The sequence below is a fragment of the Cynoglossus semilaevis genome, chromosome 17, assembly GCF_000523025.1.
Source record: "Cynoglossus semilaevis isolate Cse_v1.0 chromosome 17, Cse_v1.0, whole genome shotgun sequence".
Classification (NCBI taxonomy): Eukaryota; Metazoa; Chordata; class Actinopteri; order Pleuronectiformes; family Cynoglossidae; genus Cynoglossus; species Cynoglossus semilaevis.
The window spans coordinates 13,939,402-13,962,515 of record NC_024323.1 but is presented as its reverse complement, the minus strand read 5'-3'; the positions used below and the strand labels follow the sequence as shown (position 1 = coordinate 13,962,515).

The window sequence follows — 23,114 nt, the reverse complement described above, 5'->3', positions numbered from 1 at the left end:
CCCCCCCACACACCCCCGTCTGGGAGGAGAACAAAAACAGGACATTCCCCCCGAATCCCCATGGTCCTCGGGACTAAGTACAATTGATGTGACATATCAAGAGCTAGAGAGTTACTGTCACAGTGCCACCTAGTGGTCACAGGACGTGCTCTACTCACGTTGTTTATGATTATCGAGAACAACCACTCACTGATTTTTTTTTTTTAGTGACTCATTCTTCATTCCTTCCAACAGAATTACAAATTTTAATCATCTTTAATTTATCTGATGGACGTGAATGAGTTGACAGAGGTTGAAATGACCTTCAGAGGTGAGAACATCCAACGACCTCTGAACGGCCTACTGAACGTCAAGAAACAGGACAAAAGTTGTTCTGTCATAATCTCACCTGATCTTTAGCAGAGACCTCTGTCAGCCTGGATCTCTGCTCATTCAAAGACAAACACATTCTTCTTCTTCTTCTTCTTCTTGTGTGTTTATTTCAGCCCAGTCAGGTTTTCACAGTGGATCCAGTGTACATACAGTTTATAAATCTACTCTACAACATGATTCCGCTCCGTGTTGCCAGCGTCTTCTTCCGTGTTTGAATGTCACTGTAGTCAAAGAGCTCTAGAGTAGTGGTTCTCAAACTATGGTATGTGTACTTCTGGTCTCCTCTTATTGATGAACAATGATATGGGCATTGATTTTAAAATGCGTAATAGAGGTAAATAAAACAAAAGTGTTAAAAACAGTGCACTGATGACCTTACGTTGACCACAGAGGGCAAAAGTGAAGCACCTGAGGCTGTGTGTGTGGCTTTTTTTAAGGGTCAGGGGGCAAACGTTTTCACTTGTTTCCCTGCCGTTGTGTTGATATGACTGGAGTTCACTGCTTGTACAACACTCTGGTCCCAAATTAGTCAAATAATCCTATTGTCTGGTGGTGTCCAGATGGTCAGATGTTTCCTCAGAGGTGGAACGTTGTGCAGACAGGTTGAGAACCACCGCTCCAGACCAATTACAAATCTAGCTGTTAGTAATAAATGACACAGATGAACCTTTTTCTGATCTCACTTCTCAGTTTGTTCAAGTAAACTTCATCACGCCCTCAAAGCCGTGGTAGCTGAAGGGTTCCAGCACGGGGCTGCAGGTCTCTTGAGCAAGGCAGGCCATCCTGTTGTTTTCACAGCTGTCCTCACTGCCAGGCTCAAAGTACACGGCGTCGGGGGAATTCACCGATGGATCTTCATCAAAGTAGTTGTGAGGCCTCAGCAGGACCCCGCCTCCGTTGCCCACGGTAACCGTGTTGGGGATATCCTCAGCGTGAGGGATGTGGAGGAAGCCAGCAGTCACCCAGGCTACCAGGTCCTAGAGGGAACCATAAGACCCAGGTTCAGCAGCAGCAGATGTTCAACATCTGGTCCCCACCAAATGGTGGACGTCTCCAGATGTTCTGCATCACATGAGCTCTTATTTATCCTGTAAATCTTTCTGGCAGATTGTTGTCTTCAGAATCCTTCAACCCCGAGGAAACCACTGTCAACTTTACAATAACGAACAACATACATTTGTGTCTTTGAAGTAACTATATTTATGACTATAAATAATTCATTCAGTTTTTAATTTTGAGTTAAAGCTCAGAGAGGTCCAGACCGAGACAACAATGGCCAAATGGAAGAGAAACAAACTAATCTAACACAACATTGATTATTGATTAGTGATCATTGATCATTGATTATTGGTCTCACCTGGCCCAGGACATGGCCTTCTCCTCAGCCTCGCTCTCTGGAAGGTGGTCTCCTGCAAAGGAGTACACCTGCAGCCTGTAAGAACGCTGGTGACCCCAACGGTTGGTCCTGTTGCTGGCGATGTGGAGGTAGCGAGGGGTCTTGGCGTTGTGCCGCAGGGCAGCCTCCTGTAGAAAAGGTCACAGTGTTCCACTGGTCATGACTGGGTTAATGTTGACAAACAGCCGTGGTCTACTCACATGGTCGTAAGTAGGGAGGTCCGGTAACATCGGTCGACCAATTTCAACGGCCCGATATTAGTGTAATTATGCAATAACGGTGTATAATTCGTTAATGGGGTTTTTTTCCGATAACGCAATTCCTGGGTTTTGTCAAATATGCTGGAATTTCTTGTAGGGTCCTGAGACGTTTACCTCAGTTCTGGGATCGAACAGCTGCGTATATCGGTATCACTTGGTATCGGAATTGGAAATTAAGTTTTTGGACGATATCGGATATCGGCAAAATGTTACTGTACACAACATCATTAAACAACCCGGCCTGTTTCACAGAGCTGTAACTGGTCTCCGTGGAGGACAATGTCCAACTGTTTCGTACAGTCTGGGACCTGAACTCACCTTCTCTGTGTTCATTTGTGTCTCCACCAGCTGTGGGATCATAGCGTGGTGATTGGGTAACCAAGGCACCGACACATTCACGTACTTCATGTCTTTGGCCTGGAAGACATTTTTAACTCCTGCAACACAAAGAACAGGAAACAACAACAGGCTGTTCAGTCACACTGGATTCACGTGGAACAACAAACACCTGCTTTCACTGACACAGTCCTGTTATCACACCACGACTTCCTGTTCCACTTGGATACTTTATCTGAATCACATGTGGTGTTCTGCAAAACCTTCTGTGGACAGTATCGAAAATCTAGACCATATTGTTTGGCTCTACTTATTGTCAACAATTATTTAATTAGACAGTAAATTACTATTATATATATTTCAATCTCATTGTTATTGACTTATTTGATTGTTATTTAGTGTTTATTTTGGGGAGAGTCTTTTGAGATTACGATTGTGTTTGTGTGTGTGTCGCCCTGCACTCACTCACCTGACACATCCAAGTCCACCTTGAAGTTCACGAAATGTGTGTGAATGTTGCCCAGGACTTTGTCCGCCACCTTGTGTCCGTACTTCAGACTGCCATCCACCAGGTAAGTGGCGCTGATGTATCCGGTGGCGTGCACCTTGGCCTCCACCGCACCGTTTTGGTAGAAGACAAAGTCCCACATGTAGTCGTAGTTCTCTATGGCAGTGATGGTCCTGACCACCAGGGCGCTGTTCACCATTCCTCCATAACTGTGATGGAAAAAGTCGGAGAAATGTCTGCGCAGCGGCTGACCCATGTTGTGCTCAAAGATGCAGATTGAATTCCTAAACCTGACAGGAACCGCTGTGTCGATGTATCGATACGTGTCTATATAAACAGCCTCGTGGGGGCAGTCCACGCCGCGCACTAATTCGTGCGCAAATCGTCCGATACCGATACTGGAGTCAAGGAATTTAGTGAAGATCATCCCAGGCGTCATGGATCCGTACACAGACAAGGCCTCCTGCACGCTCAGCTCGTACACGATCCTCTCACCCTTAAAGCGCACGTCGAACACCCGCATGCCCGTCAGTGAGCTGAGTCCGAAGGCAAAGCTCCAGTCCAGGTACAGGACCTGGTTCTGACTGACACTGAAGCGTTTTCCCTCTGCGTAAAAGAGCTGTGGGCCAATTTGGAGAGGCTTGGTCCTGGGCTTCAGAGAGCCCGGATTTGGAGAATCTTTGTAGACGATTTTCCTAACAGTACCAGCCTCGTACTTCAGTCGAAGCTCCTCCACGGTGCTGAAGTACTGGCCGTTGTAAAACAAACCCTCCACCTTCCACTCAGACGAGTTTACACTCTGGTGGTTGACCAGCACCTCGAAGCCAGAGGGGTTGATGTAGATGCCGCTGACATCCTTCATAAAAGCCACCCACGTATTTCTGTCTCCAGATCGAACTCCGCGCGGCATCTGTTCAAAAAATTTCAGTTTCTTGTGCGGTCCATAATCGAAGCTCTCCTTGAGGAGTTTCTCCAGTTTGGAGAAGACCTGGATCTCAAAGAAGCTGAAGAGCTGCACATACTCTCCGACGGTGATTTGGCGGGCGTTGATTGGCAGCTCGGTCCCGTACTTCTCCATGGTGATATCCTTGTGGTATTTGGGGTCCGGGAGGGGCCACACCTCGTACTCCTTGATGTAGCCCTGTGCGCCGTGGAAGACCACCACGGTGGCCTTTCTCACCGGCTTCGGGCCCTCGCTGTCCAGGTACAAAAGTGTCTCCGCTTTCTTGGGCAGAGAGAGCTCGATGAGGAAGACGAAGTTCTCAGACGGCAGAGTGATCTGGTTGGTGGAGACGTCCAGGTCCTTCTGCCGGAGCATGTACTGCTGGACCTGCATGTACTCCTCCTGACTGAGGTCCGCGAACACCAGGCTGCGATCATCGTGTTTGGCGCGCAGCGGGTGCACGCGTTGGCTGGAACACTTGGGCGACCTCTTGGAGTAGATCCCGATCAGGATGATGTTCAGAACGACGGAGAGGAGGGCGAGGAGGATGAGCAGCCACTTCACCACAGAGTTCATTTTTCTGTTAGCCGCTTTTACGCACAGTGGAGGAGTGGAGGAGTGCGTCCTGTGAGAAGGACAGAGAGGACAGAAGAGCTGTGGAGAGGAAAAGAGAGAGGAGGAGAAAATAGGCGTGCTCTTAAAACCCTCCCCTCCTTGTATATTTAGTGCATGTTGTGGTCTAACCCATGTCTTCTACGCTTCAACAGGATTTTTCCGTTATTCAAATCTTTCAGTCTTTATGAGGAAATAAAAAGATGTCATTGTGGTAAATTGTGTGTCTCTTGACAGCAATCAAGTTGTCAGTTTTGCAAAGAACAGATATCAACTCTATACACCGAGGAGGAGGGGACCCTTCTGTGCTTTTGTGAGTAAAAGCCAAAGCAACATCTGCACCTCTGGGCACAAATTCAAGGGTGTCGACCGACCTCCAACAAGATGTTTTTTTTCATATGAGCTGCTGTAGTGAGCAGTCAATCTGTTGTTGTTGAGCACAAGAAAAATATTAATTCAGTGCTTTGTTGTTGTTTTTTTCATATTGTTTTTCTGACCTGTTGACCTCAAACTAACAATAGGCAGTTGACATTTTTTTCCTCAGGTCCCACCAGGTCACACCGGAGAGCCTGTTGGTCTAACTGACCTACCCTGCTTCCTGTTGGTGCACAGGCGAAATGTGAGAGTGTTCCGGTTCAGCTTCCAGTGCAACAACATTCCCTGCAGCATTCTGAGAAACATTATTTCCTGCTTTGATGAACGCAAACCTTAAAGTTGGCTCAAGGATGAAGACGTGTGGAAATAAAAAGATTACACCCTAAACCTGACTGTAGGCTGGACTTTGTTTGGACTGAACCGTGTTCACCCTGACCCCAGTCCGTACGTGGACGGTCATAATACCCCGGAGGCACAGCCATAACTGATTCTGAGATAGTCAGGGTAGAAGCCCTGTGTTCCTGGCCTCGAAAGACGGCTCCACCTGGTGAAGAATGCCTTATAATACCAAAAAAGATCGATGTTTTTGGTCCACATGTGGGAAGGGCCAACGGGGTATGGTGCAGTGTGAGCTGGGTAGTGCCCAAAGTCGGAGGGTTGGGTGTCTGATCCTTTAAAAGCTGTCACACGCCTTTGTAGCATCGTGTGGCCATCGGGGGCAGTGCCTCTCGATTGATGGATGGTGGTGGTGACCCTCTTCAACAACGGGGATCGGAGGGCGTGTTCCAACTATAGGGGATCACACTGCTCAGCCTGACAAGAGTGGAGTGCCCTCTATGGGTCGGGAATGAGATCCTGGCCCAAGTGGATGAGTTGGGGGTAATTGGGGTTCTTGCTCACAAGTTAGGGGAGAATGGAGTGGTGCAGTAAGAAGGAGCTGAGTCCAAAGGCGAAGCTGATGATTTACCAGTCGACCTACGTTCCTACCCTGACCTAAGAGTCAATGTCTGGGACAGTTCTTAGCTCTACTCAAGCCAAGACCCTCCAATACCCCCTCCCCTATTCCCCCCTCAAGTTTGAGGTCTTATTTTAAGTGCGACTAGAGTCCGATTGTCAGACTCAAATTTCCAGTCCCTGTAATGAGCACGAACCAGTTTGTTGATGTGTGACGGAAAAACAAAAACAATAGTTTTCTTTACTGCAGTCACAGAAATTCAAGTGTGTAAAAATACTTCTAAAAAGTTAGAAATCCAACCAAGTATGTGCTCAAGGAGTATTTGAAGTCTCGTGTGTCTGAGTTATACAGCCAAATCCCCATGGTCCTTAGCGGTAAGGACAACTCTGTGACGTGATTGATGTCCGTACTGAAGAAGGTGCCGTTACGCAACAAAGAGAGTTGACATGAGGGACTGTTCACAGATGCACACACAGCAGGACGAGGAGCCGCGGGACTCCTGTGTGATCACGATCTGGAGCTGCTGTCAGGAAGTACTAATGTCCAGGTTCGAGCTGCGTTTTTCCAGGAGGTATAAATCCACCCGAGAGGACTACAGGCTGGGTCAAGCCTCAGCCCACGCCCCTGGATTCTCTATCAGTTCCTCTGCAGTTGTGAGAACACATTTCACATCTGGAGGATGTCCCTATAGGCAGATAATTATCTGCAGCTGGGGTTCAGGTTCTGTCTCCGTCAGTGTAACACACACGTCAATGGAACAGACGTGTCCAACTCAGGATGACGAGTAGTTACAAGTGGCGTGTGAAATAACCAGAATTGTTGGTTCATTATACAATGAAGGCAGCAATCTGTGCACTGTGTTGACAAGTGTATGCTTGAAGAAACCACATGTGAACTGTAATCCCACTGTTTCTCAACATGTGCGCCCCCTGCAGGGTTGTGTGCAGACATATCTGTCAGCCATGTTCCCATGTTATTTTATCTATCATCGAGTTCTTTTTAGGGTCCAAAACCATTCACATTCACACTCACGTTCACACTCACATTCACACCTACGGTCAGTTCAGATTTTTTTTTGACCTCACGTTAAAAAGAACAAAACACAAAGGTGTTTTTTTTCAGAGAAACTGTACAAGTGATAAACACAATGGCTGTTGTTCACTCTGAAATAATATTTTCCCACAGTGATGTGCACACACACACACACACACACACAGCTGCAATACCACATACACCCACTCAAATAGATGGATGTTTTCCTTGACCTTTGGCCTCAATACTTTCCAGATATGTCCTGGACACACTTCCCTCTCCGTCCCTGTCTCTGCAGCACATGGATTATCCATACTAAGAAATGTTGGACGTCAGGTTCTGATAATATAAACAAGAAGCAGATCTTTTTTTACTTTGTAAACATTTCCCTCCGTCTGGATTATCACATCAGTCGGTAAACACTGTCACTAACTTTACTAATTTATTATGACTGTTATCTGAAACCATAATTCACAGGCAGGGGCAGGGAGACAGGTACCTGCCAATCACATGTTTGTTTAAAGGGTTATTGCACTTTTCCTCACGAGGTACTACGATTAGAAACCGAAGAAAGCGTTAGCTTTTTTTCTTCTGTTTTTAAAGGAATCGTCTTTTGGCTCCAGTTGCCGATCAACCATCTCATCTTATCTCATCTTATCTGAGGAATTTATTATTCCAGCATTCTTTTCCCAGTATATTTACTATCACTGCCTGGCAACTGACAGAACTGAACATTTCTGCCATGTCTCTCTGACTTCATGTCCATTATTGGCTTTATTACATCATTGGCAGCAGAACTTGAAATAGTTTGTCTTTGATGCGACTCTCTTTGAAGTTCTACTATCTGCTGGTTATCTGTGGCCGTGGGCTTTGAAGTATGAGACTGAGAAAACTGTGAACGTGGTTCACAGAGGAGGAGGATAAAGCTAGGGCCACACTGCTCCACGGTGCCCGTTTCTACAGATGTTTAAAAAAAAAATTTAAAAAAAGACTGGACTGAACGACTGGTTTCAGCTGTTTTTTCTATGACCACTAAACCTCTGTGATCATCAGGTCCACTCATGATAATTATCCAATTTTACTTAATTGATCTGGAAAACTAAAAAGCTAAAAAAAAAATAAGAGAGAGACTCAGAGCTGCTGTTGAAAATCTTCATACGTGTCTTTCTTCAATCCCTGTGAGTGTAGCGTTATGTTCAACTAAACAGGACCCAGGATTCACACTGGGAAAGGAAACTAGAAGTGTTTAGTCATACACCATTGCACCGTGGGATACACTCTCTCTCTCACACACACAAACACAGGCACCGTTGGATACACTCTCTCTCTCACACACACACAAACACACTCACACTCCGTAGAGGTGAATGTGTTTTGTGCAGCGCTGCAGAGTCACACACAGTGTGTTGTAAACTGAAGCTGAAGCCAGTCCTTATAGAGAGCAAACAAATGCTGCGTCTGCTCTTTGTCAAACCAACTCTCATCTCCTCCCACCGTCTGTTTACATCTCACTTCTTGCCCGTTTTCCATTCCAACTCCAAATCCTTTTTAGGAAAAAATCTTGGGAAAAATCTTTCACATTTGTGTGGCGTGAGAGATCGACAGATGGACAATGGAGAATTACCCAGTTACATTTAGTTGACGTAGAAACTTTGATTTATTTCACATCTTCTTTTTTTCTATTCTGCAGCAGACAGAACTATTAGGTGGCAACTGACGGCAATAAAAACTAAAAAAAAAGGCTTTGAAAAGAGTTAAAATCAAATACTTCCAAAAGGTTTATTTACTTTCTGGTGTGAACAACCATTATAGACAGGATTTGGTTCGTTTACCAGAAATTCCTGTTTAGAGTTGAATTAACTGTGAAATAGGATACGGTTTCGTTCGACTCACTCACAACCTACACAGCCGTAGCTCCGCCCACTGATAGTTCATTACGAGTTACCTACACCCAAGCTTTAATGCAAACCAAAAACATATGTGGATTCCCATTTTTCCTCCTCTCTTCTACCCAGGAGCACACACCCAGGATTTAACCCTTGACCTCCAAATCCACCGGCCTCTTCTCTCATTTCCCCTGGTTTTAAACTGCTTTATATCTTGTTCCTTTCCCTCCCGGTCATTCAGATTCCTCCCAGAACACTTCCCAGAATAAAACCACATTTGAAAAAAATAAATTGGAGTTTAATCTCTTTTATGCCCAACCCCAATGAAAATAAATGAAAAATAATCAAACCAACGACCACATTTGATGTAAAGTAGAAAAATCTAAAAAAATAAAAACTCTGCTGCCAACAAATAAGAGAATATATACCGTAAAATGCATTTCACACTGTTGTCTTGTGGTAGGGGTCCAACAGGATGTTAGCTGAGTCAGGAAATGACGTTGATTTCACCTGGATCTCCAGGTCATCCCTCGCAGGATCGGCTGAGTCTGCAGGTGGACGCCACAGGTTGGACAGACGCTGTGGAGGACAGAAGGGACTCAGTTACTGGAAACGGAAAACAAGGACCCAAAACACCAGGAAATGTCACCGGCCATTGGCAAAAACTCGTCCGAATGCAGAAAGAAAAAAGAAATCTGAGAGTTAGGATCACTTCAGGCCCAGAACGGACTGAAACTCTGTAGGAACAACTAACAATCAATCAACCAAAACAGACAAAAACGTTTTTGATATGAAAATTCAGAACAAAAAATATATATATATTAATGTAAAAACATAGCAGTGATTAATATGTGCCAGCAGAGGGCGGTAGTTTTCCTTAAATACTCAAAACATATTAAAAATAAAAGGAAAGGCAACATGTTTGGACTCATGTTGGAGCAGAACGATACCTGTCTGATGGAGCCTTCAGTGAGGCAGATCTTGGTCACAGCCCAGATGGGTATGAGTATTGGAGAGGAGAGAGCCATAGCCCAGCCCGCATAGTACGCCCACTGTGGGTACAAGTAGTCACCAATTTTCAAGGTCTGAGAGTCCAGGAAAAAGCAGATGAAACAAACCTGGAGGAAGACATCGAGACAAAAACATCGTAATTGATCAGGATCCAAAGACATTCTCACCAACAGTTTTTTTTTCAAACGTTAAACGTTAAATACCAGGCAGATGATGGGAGTGATGAAACGCCAGCACAGTCTGAACAGGACAAACGGCCTCTGACCCGTCATCTCTGCCAGGGCGTCACACAGCCTGTCGGAGCCTGTGTCATCACAAGAGGGTTATTTTACAGCAGTGACTCCCAACCACTGTCCCGTGACCCACTAGTGTGCCGTGGAAAAGTTACAATTACTAACCAAATAACTTTTAAAATAATGTAATACTTCTCCCGCTGCATAGATCAGGCTCTGCCACTAGGTGGAGGCCAAGTGACAATATGTTCATGTAAGGAAACACGTTTTATCATCAATTCTCAGGAGAACACCTCCACAGGTTTGCAACTCTGACATCACTTACCAAAAGCCCACCCAGCAGCCACACACTGAACCAGAGACACAAATAAAATACAGGCTCCATTGGCACCGTAGTAGTCAATCAGCTGGAAGTGATAGACTCCACCCTGGGCAAAAAGAAAAGAAAACAGAGTCAAAAAGTTCTCAGACAGATGAGTTGATGTCTGCAGTTGTCTGGTATTGACTGACTAAAACCAGTTCAGACTGGTCTCTGTGTCTCCAACAGCTTTGACCATCACATCTGTGATCGGATTTTTATGTAACCCTCAGAAATGAAGCGTTTCGAAATCAGACCAACCGTCACATTTTTAACCAAACTTGAATCTTAAACCTGTTGCACCAGAGGTTTTGTTGTTTTGTCGTCTGATACCTGACATGTGAAAACGATCTGTATGAGGAAGAACAGAGAGCAGAAGATGACGAGGAAAATTTCTCTGCGTCCGGGTCGGCGCAGTATTCCCGGGAACAAGTCGATCACCGCCGACGTTATCGTCTCCAAACCTGAAAACTAACAAAGAAGGAGAAAAGTCTTTCTGTAAAGACGTTGTAAAACCAGAGATTCAAGATTTATTAAACAAAAGTCTTTCTGTACAGACATGAAAAATGTCAGACATTGTAAAACCAGAGATTCAAGATTTATTTATTAACAACGTTGGTAGGTCACATGATTTGAATGAAAAACCACCAGTTTCTCACCACTGTATCCAGGCCCAACATAATGAGCATGATGAAGAAGCAGACAGCCCACAACTGAGGCACAGGCATCATGGCCACAGCCTGAGGAAAGGCAATGAAGGCCAGGCCTGGTCCTGATTGGACAGGAGAAACCCCACAAACATGACAGATGAGACACATTCACTTGACAATCTGCAGTGGCCTGGAGTTTCACACCTGATCTCAGTTGAAGAGGACAGTGATATTATGTTGCTTTGCCATTAGCAAGAGAGCTGCAAATGTAGTTTGACTTATATATGAAGAACAGTCAGTCAAGAACAGGTTCATTTGGGCTCAGGAGCCACAGGTTGCTTTTTTTTTTACTAAAGGTGAATGTGATAATGATGTGTAAATATGATTAAACTGTTTACCTGAGTCGACCACCATGTTGATGGGGATTCCCTGGGTCTTCGCCATGAAACCCAGGGTTGAGAAGACGGCGAAGCCGGCGACGAAGCTGGTCCCACTGTTGAGTGCACACAACCACAGGCTATCCCTGTAGACACACACACACACACACAGCTTGTTCTTCTCAGTTACATGTGACACACGTGAACACATTCCTTTTAATGGACAAAACAACTCAAACAAAGGTTGAAGAAAACAATTAGTTTCCTGCCTGTAGAATGCCATCTAGTGGCATTAACAGAAATTACAGTTGTAATGCATGACAGGAGGATTGACATCAGTTTTTACCATGCCATGTACTAGACCTCATGGGCCGGATTAGAGCCCACAGGCCATAGCTTGCCCATGTTCCGCTGTAAAGGTTTGAGATATTTCCAGTGCTTGTTGTTTTTTTATGTACCTTTTTTCTCATTTGAACCTTCTTTGTTTAATTGTTAAAGGTATCACAACTCATATCACAACATTTTGTCGAACCCTGTAACAGGTACTTACTTGTAACAGTTGTTTTTGAATTTGTTGTAGCTGCCCATCGTGATTAAAGTCCCTGAAGCAATGCCATAGGAGAAGACGACCTGGGCACAGGCTTCCATCCACACCTGGATATAAAAAAAAAATTAAAAAAAGACAACAAAAGACATGTGACCCAGGTGACCTTTCACTAGGATGACTCTGTAAGAGTTAGGGGCTGCATTTCAACTATACCATCTGGGTTAGTACACAGTGCTGAACTCTTTCAGTACTTAAACCGAAAGAATATATTTGTATTGCAATAATAATTATTTGAAATTGTTCATTTCAACACAGAACTGAAAAATACCAACAACTCAAATAAGAAAACTGCAACCAAGAGTTTGTGTCTCATCAGGAAAGAGATGATTGGTCGATTACAACTTTAACCTCAAATAAACATAAAACACAGCCATATGTCTCACCGTAACGTCGGCCAGGCGAGAAGGATCTGGATACAGGTAGAAGACTACGCCCTGCCAGGCTCCTGGCAGCGTCAACCCTCTGATCAGCAGGATGGCCAGCATGATGTAAGGAAACACCGCGGTGACGTACACCGCCTGAAATATCGAACATGTATTTACTACTGCACTACTACAGTGGTAGGAGCTCCTGTACCTGGAATTAATAATTAGTAAGTAAAAGGCTGTACAAAAATATCCAAAAATCGTGATTATTTTATCGATGCTGAAATCACGATTTTTAATCACGATTATTCATTCTCTTAGGTATAACGTTTTTTTTTATTGCGTTTCTGTTAAAAACAAACAGTATTTGAACAGGGCTTTCAAGGTTTAAAATGAAACTAAAATAAAATAAATTATACATTTTTTTAAATAAAATTTACCCACGAGAAATGTTAACGAAATATAAATATTACTACCACTGACTACCAACAAGGGGCAGCAACGCCTATTCCTGTTGTGTTTAGTTCCGTGTAGTTTCGTTGCTAAAAGTATTTACAGGACACGTTTTTAGCCAAATTAAACTCTACAAACTGTACTTATTTCAGCGTTTGACAGGTGAATGGATTCGGCCTCGTCCGGTACAGGGTTGCCGCCATAGTTGTCTTAGTTGCTGGGCACGGACGGGGATTTAGCAGAGCGTTAGCTTTAGCCTTCACGCACTCATCGTATTTGAGTTTGTGGTATTTTTCAGGTGTTTAACGATTGCATTGTGTTGCAGTGGGGAGCAGACACAACTCTACTGCACGTATAATTTATGTTTGGTCAACAATAGCTCCCCCTCATCTCCAAATACCGCGATACCGTCACCTTCCGCTGCCGACATTACGTCTCACTCTCTCATTAAACAGTATAGACTTCCTAATTAGGCAGCTTTCGGTGGCCCCCTAGTGGCTGGCTGACTATAAGTCCAGAAAGTGCTTGCTATCTATCGTATGCGGATTTTTAAATGTGAATAATTTATTAATAATTAATAATATTGTTTTTTTCTTTTTGGCTTCTGTCAACGGACCTTCCCTGTGGAGCGAACGCCTTTCCAGACGCAGAAGTAACAGGCGGTCCAGGAGGCCAGCAGACATAGCAGCAGCTGCCAGTTGACTGACCCGAGCTCATGTATCCCTGAGGACATGGACAGAACCCCTCTCCTGAAAGAAGCAGCAGAAACACGTTCATTTCTGTCTCTAATAACTAATAAATAAGAAATTTTAAAAAAAAACAAAACAACAACAACCCTCAACTCACTCCCAGAACTCTGAGGCTGAAGACCTGGTGAGTGGTACAGACGTCAGGTTGAAGGTCTGGTTACTAGCGTGTATTTCTGTCCAGTTTGCAGGGCTGAGGTCGAAACATCTGTCTGATGATGAGAAAACGTCCTCGTCAAATATTCATCCCCATGAAGTAAAGATTGATATTGAAATAAAGATCTGGGGAGTGGTCCCCTTGTGGCCCCCAGGAGTCATGACCCTGCTGACCTGTGTTCCAGGGGTTGTCACAGGAGGCCCACGGTAGAGTGCTCCTGAAACAGTAGAGCAGATAAAGGAGGGACCAGGCCAAGATCATGATGTAGATCCTGGAGTACAGCTGGATCACAATGATGGCGTAGCCTGTTCCTGTGGGCCGAAACATTTGACGCTAAACAAAACGCAACATTTTTTAAACCGAAACATTTGGCTAACTGAGTAACGCTAAACAAAACGCAACATTTTTTAATCTTACAATAACGGCTAGATAAAAGTATAACTATGGTCTCTGTATGGGTGTGTGATTGGCATCATCATCATCTTCATCATCAGTGATGATGAAAATATTTGGACAAAGCCTTAGTACCTTTGGCTAGAGGACATATCTTGGTCCAGCAGGAGATGGCGCCCTCCTGTGTGTACTGGCCAATCAGAGTTTCCAGCAGGAACATGGGAATACCCAACATTATGGCAAAGAAAAGGTACGGCACGAGGAAGACGCCTGAAAACAGTACATACACGGAAATGAACTTCAGACAGGGTCAGTCAAAAAGTTCTCAGACAGATGAGTTAAAACCAGTTCAGACTGGTTTCTGTCTCTCCAACACAGTTTGACCAGTTCAAAACAGTATCCAGTGTTGAGCTGTTTGATCGTCCATTTGATCAGAATATGTTTTAACCTTCAAAATGATTTAAAGTTATTCGTTAAAGGAGGCTCACGTGTAAAAACAATACAGTACAGTGTTTTATTTGCACCACGCTGCTGTTACTTCCTGTAGTTTACACCTGTCATTAAAACAAAGAAGTCCAAAAAAACCTGCTTGTCTTGTGAGCAACTCTGTCGTAACAGGATGTTCTTCTGAGACCCTGACGTTTCGCCTCCTCACATCGACAGTTCAGGTGACTGTGTCGATATAAATTGTAAGTATTATAACATAACTCTAAATCACTCCTAAATCGTTCCTTAACATCAGCCGTAGAACTCCGACCACACAGTAATTTGGTGGTTTTTACAGCGGACACTTTTGCTGATGCAACACATCCTGAGCTCTGGGAACCTTTGGGTGGCCCGCGGCTTGACTACCAGTCTAATCCCTAGATAAAAAATCTTTAAGTAATAATAATAATAATAATAATAATAATAATAATAATAATAATAATAATAATAATAATTTAGTGCTTATTATTAGCAGTAATAGTAATAGTAGTAGTAGTAAAAATATACTTTATACTTTGGCTTACAAATTAACTCAGTGTTGTTAGTATCAATAATATTATTAAAGTATCATATATTTTTTGTTTTTCTGCAGCAGGATGCTCTGCAAAGTCAGACAGAGAAAATATGGTTTTAAAGAATAAATGTGAAAAAGTAGTTAAAATTATAATAATAATAATAATAATAACAATAATAATAATAATAATAATAATAATAATAATAATAATAATAATAATAATAATAATAATAATAATGAGCCCAGCTCACCTCCTCCGTTCTTATAGCACAGGTAAGGAAATCTCCACACGTTGCCAAAACCCACCACGTTTCCCGCTGAGGCTAAGATATATTCCCTCTTCTTTCTCCATTGTTCTCTCTTCTCCACTTTGTTCTCCATGTCTGTCGTTCTGCTCGGTTCCACGCTGAGTAACATCAGTGCACCCACGCACACACACACACACACACACACACAGCAGTCCAGCAAGTCCTGCGACTGTGTAAAAAAAGGTTACTGCTATCATTTAGTGCAGTATGTCGAGAATGTGCGCAGTACTGGGGTGTATTAGAGATCCCTTCACCACGTGCTCGCTGCAGGACAGGGGGGTTTAATTGGACTTTTTGCTCAATTCTGAGCTATTATCCTTCACACGTGCTAACTGTGTTACTGCTACAGTGAGTCATTTAGAAACTATTGTTGACAAGGATGAGAAGCCAGAAGACCCGACAGAACATCCTGTACTCTCACCTTGAAGGTCACGACCTTCACTCTCTGAGACAGAGTGCTACAACGGCAGCTGCTCTGCTCCGTTTTTGAACGTTACACTACAGACACCGAATTGAACTGTTTACTGGCGCCATCAAACCTCCAGCCTTGTGAATTCCAAGGGGACACTGAGCTTTGATGTTACCCGGCAATAAGGTGTGGTTATAGTAGAATTACTGTCTGTCAAGGTGTCACATTCCACATGTGCAATTAACAGATCTGAGGCAGTTACAACTCAACTGGTTTAGTTCCTTGAAGACGTTCCACCTCTTCATCAAGGAGGATTATTGAAACAGATTGACACCGAGAGTTTGTTAAAGCCCTGAGGGGGGTATTTACTCAGTCAAGCCCACCTTCTTTCCGTACCTATCACCTCCACCTCACTTTATTATAATGGACCTCACCTCCACCTCACTTTATTATAATGGCTGTTCAAAAGTTCAAAAGTTAACTCTCATTTCATTTCAGCTACCTTACACCTTAAAGTGATTAAATAGTTTTTAATGCTCCACTAAAGACAGATAAATCAGATGTGGACACACGGGGAGTAAACAAACAAATTATTCTTGTACAATATCTGGTTTTTGTTTTGTTTTTTAAATACTGTGTTTGGGGTAACTTCCTGTTCCATGTGGGTTTGTGTGTGAAATGGTTTTCTTCACACTGATATAAAAGATTTTTTTTTTCTGTATGTAAAGAATATGCTTCATAAATAATATCCTCTCATTTCTAATTCACGTGACGTCTCACTCATTTACGTTTCCGATACTGTAAAGACGAAAACGAAGGTTTGAATGTTTCATTTAAAAAAACAGAATAATTTTTTAATGTTTACAAATTAACTAGACTTTTTCACTAATTGCAAATTTAGCTGGATTAATAAAAGCTGGATTAATAAAAGATCAATAAAAGAAGGCCATTAAAAAACGGAAGTGACGTTTGGTTCGGAACACGTGGTTCAGAATGGGGCGTGGCCATTGTGCTGATGTAAACACGACTACACTTCAACGTCCGTCCGTGAGAGTCACGGTGGACGGAATTTTACCGAAGAGAAAACGCCTCTTATCCGTCTTCTAAGTTATGCAGTAAAGATTAGCAATGGATTTTTATATCAATTTAAAGGTGAATTTCAGGGGAAATTCCAAAAATTTCCTCCTGTCGGGATCCGAAACCAAGAGCTGGGAGTCGGTGGAGGCCACGGTAGGAGTCACGGAGGCTGCCGCCTCTTCTGCCTCGCTCACACATAAACACATGTACACAGCGATGGTATTTGTTATTTTTAATGGTTCTTCACCTCCAGATTACAGTCACGGTTACCGTCTATGAAGCAGACGAACGTCAGTCACAGATTAGCAGCATTACCCATGATGCTGCTCGGCTCCTGTTACCTGCAGTTAAGCTGTGAAAATCCCAACAGGGAACCGCGAAGACATCATTTCATTACTATTATAGGTTTATCAACACCGTCATTAATACACGTATTATTATTAGTATGAAAATGAAAACCCATAATAATAAATATAATTTGATCGGTTGTCATAGAAACAGCGGTTAGAATGACATAAATCGCGATCTTCGCCATAATTCAAGTCTAATACAGTGTGTTAGATTAAATATAATTCATTTTTAAGTTGAATAAAGACACATTTGACGTTTAAATCTTTCAATTTTTTTATGAACTACAAGTACAATGATTATGTACAACTGTAGTGACACTGTAGGTACAGTACGACTGTAGGTCAGGTCACACATCCTTCTGCAGGAATAACAAAAGCGTGTGTGTCCTTTTGAGTAGAATGAGCTCGAATTCTAATTTTACAGACACATAGTATATAAATTAAATGAAACATAATTAAAGGGCAAAAAGGAAAATCAGAGTAACTGACAGAAAATCCCATTTCGTAAATACTTTTGCAGACACTGATGAAAAGGAAAAAGAAAAGGCGCTGATGCTCAGTGGAAGTTTTGCAGACACTGATGTAAAGAAAAGGCGCTGATGCTCAGTGGAACGTTACTGTCCCAAGAACGCGTTGTTTTCATCCAGTAGCATACAATGAAAAAATTGAATTCCATTTCCAACTGTTAATAACTGAATGAAAGGCCAAAACCTATAGATTATTTTTTTATTTTCTCAGAGAGGATGTAACAGACACTGGACATCCTGAGACGAAGCCTACAGGCCACTCTGTGAACTGCTGCAGTCACAGGACTGGTTTCATTATCTGAGTGCTGCTGAGTCAGTCACTGGTCACATCTCACTCCCAGTCTCTGCTTTTCCAATCAGATAGATGTTAGTGTGTGTTTTTTTTATTTTCTTTAATTAGCATCATTGGTAACTTATCACTGATTGCTTTATCATTCATAGCAGTAACAGACGGATTAGAGTGAATCAGGAGGAGGTGGAGAATTTGTTTTTTAAAATGATTCATGGCATTCATGAAATTCCTGTCTGTGTGTATGTGCAGGTGAAGCGCTCCTTTGGCCTGTGCAGCCTTCAACTAACTTATTTTGACGAAGAAAATGAAGAGGTGAAGTTTTTAAATTGATAATTTGATTCATTCATTATGGCTTTCAGTGATGTATGCACATGTAACGGCGAGACTGAACGACGAACTGACGATAAATCTTCTCTTCTTCTCCAGGTTTCCATAAACAGTCAAGGTAAGGACATGTCCACCACATTGGTTTGATAGAAAAAAAAACATAGATGAAGATGAAACATCAGCTGTGACTGTAACCTGATGAGAACACTCTGTTTGTGTTTGTGTTCCAGCGGAGTATGAGGAGGCCCTGAAGGTAACGTCAGGCGGCGTTACAGTCACACTCATACACATGTGTACAGGAAACACTGGAAAAACTGGTCAGCGTGGTCAGGCAGCTGCTGAGGGAAAAGTGAAAATTGAAATCACTGCCGTACATTCCCATGATGGCGCTGCTAACAACATAAGTGTCTGGTCTACAAAATTCTAAAAGCTCTAAGCCAACCAGCACGGTCTACCTCAGGACTTGGTCCAGTGTCTACTAGAGATACAAATACGTGACAATTTGTATTGCTTAAAATAAAAAATAAATCACCCATCAAGGCGTTAAAAGAGTGGGCTGAAAAAGTACACACTTTAGTACAGTAGGTGGCAGTATCCGCCTAAAAATGTTGGTGGTGACCCACTGTCAGGTCCCTACGTAGCCATGGTTCAGTTGGTGAAGTTCACAGACCATTTCAGATGGTGATGAACAGGTTGAAGGTTGACGATGTTGACACCAAATGTGACAGCAGAAAAAATAAAATATGACCCATTCTGTGTTTTTCCCAGAGTGCAGCACGGCAGGGTAACCGGCTGCACATGAACGTCTACGAGACCCGAGGACAGCCGACCAAGATCCCCAGCAGCAAGGCCAGTGGAGCTGAGCCAAAGCGAGGGTTCAGACCCCCGCAGCACTGCCCCACGTTGGCCCAGGTCGTCAGTCGCAAGGTCCAGGCAGCAGTGCCGGAGCAGGGCATGGTACGACAAACACACGCCCCTTAGAACCCAAAATAATGTTCCTAAAGGGGGCGCCCTTATGTTGTGTTCTAAACACACCTTAGAACCCAAAATGATGTTCCTAAAGGGGGCGCCCTTATGTTTCTCCTGGTCCATAGAAACGTCACCATCGTCAATGTTATTGATTAGTAATTGTTATTTCACATCATTAATCTTCTCACTGTGTTGTCGTGCAGGTGATAATGAAGGAGATGAAAGGGACCAAGGAAGAAGATAAGACTCCTCCAGCGTGGTTCACCTCCTACATGGAGAAGGTACGACGCTGCTCCGAGCTCTTACGGTCTGTAGACGCCGGACATGGACTGATTCTAAATCTCCACCTCTGCAGTTTAAGGACCAGGTGGTGCGTGAGGCGGTGGAGAAGATCTGCAGGGAGTTCTCCGGTCAGTGCTGCATCCACAAGCCCCTGGGAGGAGGAGGAGGAGGGGCTGCAGGTGGAGCTGGGGGAGGTAGAGGAGAAGCTGTAGGTGGAGGAGAGGGGCAGCAGGTCCCTGAGGTGTCCTCCACTCTGCCTGGAGCACCTTCCTCCTCCACTCCTCCCTGCTCCTCCTGCAGGGGGCAGACCACCGGAGGAGGCTATCAGTGCAGGTTAGTCGGTAAAACATATGATTCTTTTGGTCCCTTTTTTATTTAGCCCTAAATATACAGTATTTAAAAGCAAAAGACTTCTAAATCCTTTTTTTTTTGCATTTTTCCAGCTGTATTATTTTGATGTAAAAGTGTAATTCTGTCATCTTACAAAGTTCTTTTATTTTGTGATCGCCATCAGGCTCATTTTTTTATTTTTTTTATTTCCTGTGTCTCCTCAGTGTGTGCACTTCCTGCACCCTGTGTGAGCCCTGCAGTTTTTCTCACGATCCCAGTCACAACCTGGTGAGAGCCCGGACGCCTCTGTCTATTCCTGAACACGGATCACCCGCTCCTGACCACAGCAAGTATGAAACTGTCACAGCATGGTTCTCGTGAGAAAGAGTCAGAAAAAAACAACGATGTAACGTGGTTCACTGTCACTCACATCCACGCCCGCCTCGCGTTCGATTTAGGTTTTACAGGCGAGGTGACCGCAGTTTCCGAAAGGCGGAGAAGCAGCGGCTGAAAGCGGAGAAACGTCTTCTGAAGGCGGAGGTCAAGGAGATTCGCAAGCAGCTGAGAATGGAGCGGCGAGGGATACAGTGGAGCTCCTCCCACAGAGAAGGAAGCTCCTCCCCCGTCCTGCTGCAGCCTCGAGCTTCGCAGCACAACAGCCCAGAGTAAAAAATATCTCATGATATAAATGAAGATTTAAAAATAGTGAACGTAGGTGGTAAAAAAAAACAATTTTTTTTTTTCACATCCAGGCGTCCAAAACGACCCTGTCCTCTTGTGGTTCCAACCATGACGGCTGCATTTCTGGATGAGAACCTTCCCGATGGAACCCGGCTCCGCCCTGGGACCAAGTTCATTAAGTACTGGAAGATGAGGAACACGGGAACAATGAGCTGGAATGCTGAAACCAAGGTAAAGACGGATCCTTTCTTGAGCTAACACATCTGGTCCTACCTTGCAGCGTGAGGAGGTTCCTGCTGTAGGAAGTCTAAAGGTCTTTGGTTTTCTCACAGCTAAAGTTCATGTGGGGAAACCTGGCCGTCGGATCTGGAGACCGTTGGAGAGAAGTCTCTGTTCCTTTCCTTCAGCCTGGACAGGTGAGACTGACAGAAGCAGAATTATAATAATAATAATAAAACAAATAGCGGACCATGAATGCCCCCCCGCCCCCCGGGTTGTCCGTGTGTGTCCAGGTGGGGATAGTGAGTGTAGCGCTGTGTGCTCCTGCGGTCGAAGGCTCCTACACCTCCCACTGGCGCCTGGCTCATTCTGGAGAACAGTTTGGACCGAGGGTGTGGTGCAGCATCGTGGTCGACCCTCTGGCTCCAGCACCAGTGATGGCTGATGGGATACTGGTTTCACCGTGTGTCACTCCACAGGTAGAAGGGAAGAATAAGAAATATAATGAAGGTTATATGACCGATATTATCGACCCGATGTTAGCGTGATTCTGTAATAACAGTAAGAATATTTATTAAGTTTTTTCCTCCGATGATGAAAACCTGAAAACACTGCCCTGCTATATCAGTATTGATCGATAACAGAATCAGAAATTGTTTTGAAAAGTGTTAATAAGTTAATATTGGATATTTCATATATATAAATATTTTGGGGGTCACTTTGTTTTTTTCCAGGGTAAGAACCCAGCAGCCAAGGACGGGAAAACCTGTGCAACGTCCCAGGAGCAGACTTTAATGTCGGTGGACCAGGAGGAGTACTACATCCCGTCTGTGGACCTGCTCACGGCTCAGGTACAGTCGTCTGAACAGAACAACGATGAGGTTGGAGGACAATGTCTCTCACTTGTTTATTCATTTCATGACTTTGGACTGTGTAAAAAAAAACAACAACGACCTCACGGGTAACGATGGCTGCTTTCCTTTAATGTTCTAGGACCTTCTGTCCTTTGAGTTGCTGGACATCAACATCGTCCAAGAACTGGAGAGTGTCCCGAACAACACCCCCGCTGGTAACTTTTTGAAAGACACTTTTTATGAGTGCTTCAGACCTTAGTACTGTGGATTGTAGTACTGTGTAGTACTGTGTAGTACTGTGTAGTACTGTGTAGGGTGAAACTTGAACTCTCTTCATCCATTTTTCAGACATAACTCCATGCATTTCCCCTCTGCCTCAAGATGGCCCCCTGCAGGAAAAGAGCAGTCCTCCCTTAGGTTTGATCCAAGAAGAGACCGAAGCCATCAACAGCATTATGGGTAATGGGGTCAGCAGTGTATTACTTCATGGAAGCTCGTGGACTGATGTGTTCATTTCAGAGATGAGCTAACAGTTTGTCTCCTTCTTCTTCTTCTTCTGTTACCTCTCAGTCGGTCACCCTGCTGCTCAGGGCAGCTCCGCCTCTTCCTCCTCCTCGTCTTCCTCCTCCCCCTGTGTGAAAACTAAGACTATGAAAGGAGCAGAGACGCCCGACTGTGACCCTGACAGCTCAAACCACGCCCTCAAACCACCCGCCACGTTGAAGGCCTCGCTCCCTTCTCCGCTGAAAGCCTCTCTGCCCGCTCCCATGTCTGTGGCTCTGACCGCGGGTCCCGGCCCTAACTCTGCACCAACTCTGCTGCACCCTTCAGTGAGGTCGTCCACAGCAACAGGTGACCGCAAGAACGCCATTTTACAGACCCTAACCACGGGTCAGAACATTTGGACAAACATTTTGAACCTGAAACTCTCGAGGCGCAGAACCAATGACATTTCTGCAGGTCTGAGACTCGAGTCGTGTTCCCCTCCTTTAACTTCACTTTGTTTCTCTGATCACATGACAGCCATGACAGTTCAGAGCATCGGTGGGGAGACCAGAGCAAAGGATGGTGGGAAAAAACCCGAGAAGGACAAGGAGAAGGAGGGTGAGGAAAAAAGAGAAGGGACGAGGAGTCGCTCCTCTTCCACCTCTTCTGAGGATTACATCATCATCCTCCCTGACTGCTTTGACACCAGTCGGCCACTGGGGGAGTCCATGTACAGGTCAGTGCTCCGACAGCCAAAGTCTGCCTGCTACACCTGCTTATGTTGATTTCCTGTTTCCTTCTTGTCTTGCAGCTCTGCCATGTCGCAGCCCGGTGACCTCGCCGCCAAAACCCCCACGGACCCAGACGCTTCACCGTCCGACTTGACCGACCACCCAGGTGACACCGTGACGTCTGCGGCGGCCGCCCACGGGGGGGGGGACGCGGCGCGGGGGGGGGCGGCGGGGCCACGCCCCAGGG

General features: G+C 44.4%; 4 protein-coding genes across 6 annotated transcripts in view; 1 reads left to right on the top strand and 3 right to left on the bottom strand.

Annotated features, from left to right (window-relative positions):
* Positions 1-6,079, bottom strand: part of LOC103393524 (primary amine oxidase, liver isozyme-like) — a 10,212-nt gene extending 4,133 nt beyond the window's left edge. Inside the window, exons 1-3 of one of the 3 annotated variants that reach the window (XM_017040672.2) lie at positions 2,834-4,496; positions 2,347-2,465; positions 1,726-1,896 (exon numbers count right to left, since the gene is read on the bottom strand). In XM_017040672.2, the coding sequence (XP_016896161.1) occupies positions 1,726-1,896; positions 2,347-2,465; positions 2,834-4,391 (1,848 nt within the window). In that variant the 5' untranslated portion in view covers positions 4,392-4,496. Of the gene's footprint in view, positions 1-1,725; positions 1,897-2,269; positions 2,504-2,769 lie in introns of those variants that run through there. The other 2 variants (XM_025064182.1, XR_003052339.1) reach the window with 2 other exon arrangements.
* On the bottom strand, positions 237-1,549 carry LOC112488408 (membrane primary amine oxidase-like). The gene is made up of 2 exons (XM_025064538.1): positions 1,541-1,549; positions 237-1,349 (listed from the first exon to the last, which is right to left on the bottom strand). Exons 1-2 carry the CDS (start codon positions 1,547-1,549, stop codon positions 1,068-1,070), a joined length of 291 nt encoding a protein of 96 aa, XP_024920306.1. The 3' UTR covers positions 237-1,067.
* A 2,019-nt stretch (positions 6,080-8,098) lies between the features above and the next one.
* LOC103393527 (sodium- and chloride-dependent GABA transporter 3-like) lies at positions 8,099-16,674 on the bottom strand. Its single transcript, XM_008330522.3, has 15 exons — positions 16,183-16,674; positions 15,277-16,151; positions 14,161-14,295; positions 13,806-13,943; positions 13,576-13,687; positions 13,346-13,478; positions 12,295-12,429; positions 11,855-11,958; positions 11,326-11,450; positions 10,937-11,049; positions 10,611-10,748; positions 10,245-10,347; positions 9,890-9,990; positions 9,626-9,793; positions 8,099-9,254 (listed from the first exon to the last, which is right to left on the bottom strand). The coding sequence occupies exons 2-15, from the start codon at positions 15,440-15,442 to the stop codon at positions 9,117-9,119; spliced, it is 1,809 nt and encodes a 602-aa protein (XP_008328744.2). The 5' UTR covers positions 15,443-16,151; positions 16,183-16,674; the 3' UTR covers positions 8,099-9,116.
* An 86-nt stretch (positions 16,675-16,760) lies between these two features.
* nbr1b (NBR1 autophagy cargo receptor b) overlaps positions 16,761-23,114 on the top strand; it is a 9,580-nt gene continuing 3,226 nt past the window's right edge. The window contains 18 exon segments of the mRNA XM_025064537.1: positions 16,761-16,972; positions 18,238-18,300; positions 18,415-18,433; positions 18,546-18,568; positions 19,084-19,272; positions 19,488-19,565; positions 19,640-19,899; positions 20,121-20,246; positions 20,355-20,561; positions 20,649-20,808; positions 20,910-20,993; positions 21,090-21,275; positions 21,531-21,647; positions 21,790-21,865; positions 21,999-22,109; positions 22,221-22,502; positions 22,674-22,872; positions 22,948-23,080. Of these exon segments, the coding sequence (XP_024920305.1) occupies positions 16,853-16,972; positions 18,238-18,300; positions 18,415-18,433; positions 18,546-18,568; positions 19,084-19,272; positions 19,488-19,565; positions 19,640-19,899; positions 20,121-20,246; positions 20,355-20,561; positions 20,649-20,808; positions 20,910-20,993; positions 21,090-21,275; positions 21,531-21,647; positions 21,790-21,865; positions 21,999-22,109; positions 22,221-22,502; positions 22,674-22,872; positions 22,948-23,080 (2,433 nt within the window). The 5' untranslated portion in view covers positions 16,761-16,852.

Excerpts from the sequence above, each read along its gene's own strand:
- LOC103393527 (XM_008330522.3), bottom strand. The coding sequence starts at position 15,442 with ATGTTACTCAGCGTGGAACCGAGCAGAACGACAGACATGGAGAACAAA. Across the intron at positions 13,479-13,575 it reads TCAGCCTCAGAGTTCTGGGA|GAGAGGGGTTCTGTCCATGT; the intron begins GTGAGTTGAGGG and ends TGCTTCTTTCAG. Across the intron at positions 10,348-10,610 it reads AGATCGTTTTCACATGTCAG|GGTGGAGTCTATCACTTCCA; the intron begins GTATCAGACGAC and ends CTTTTTGCCCAG.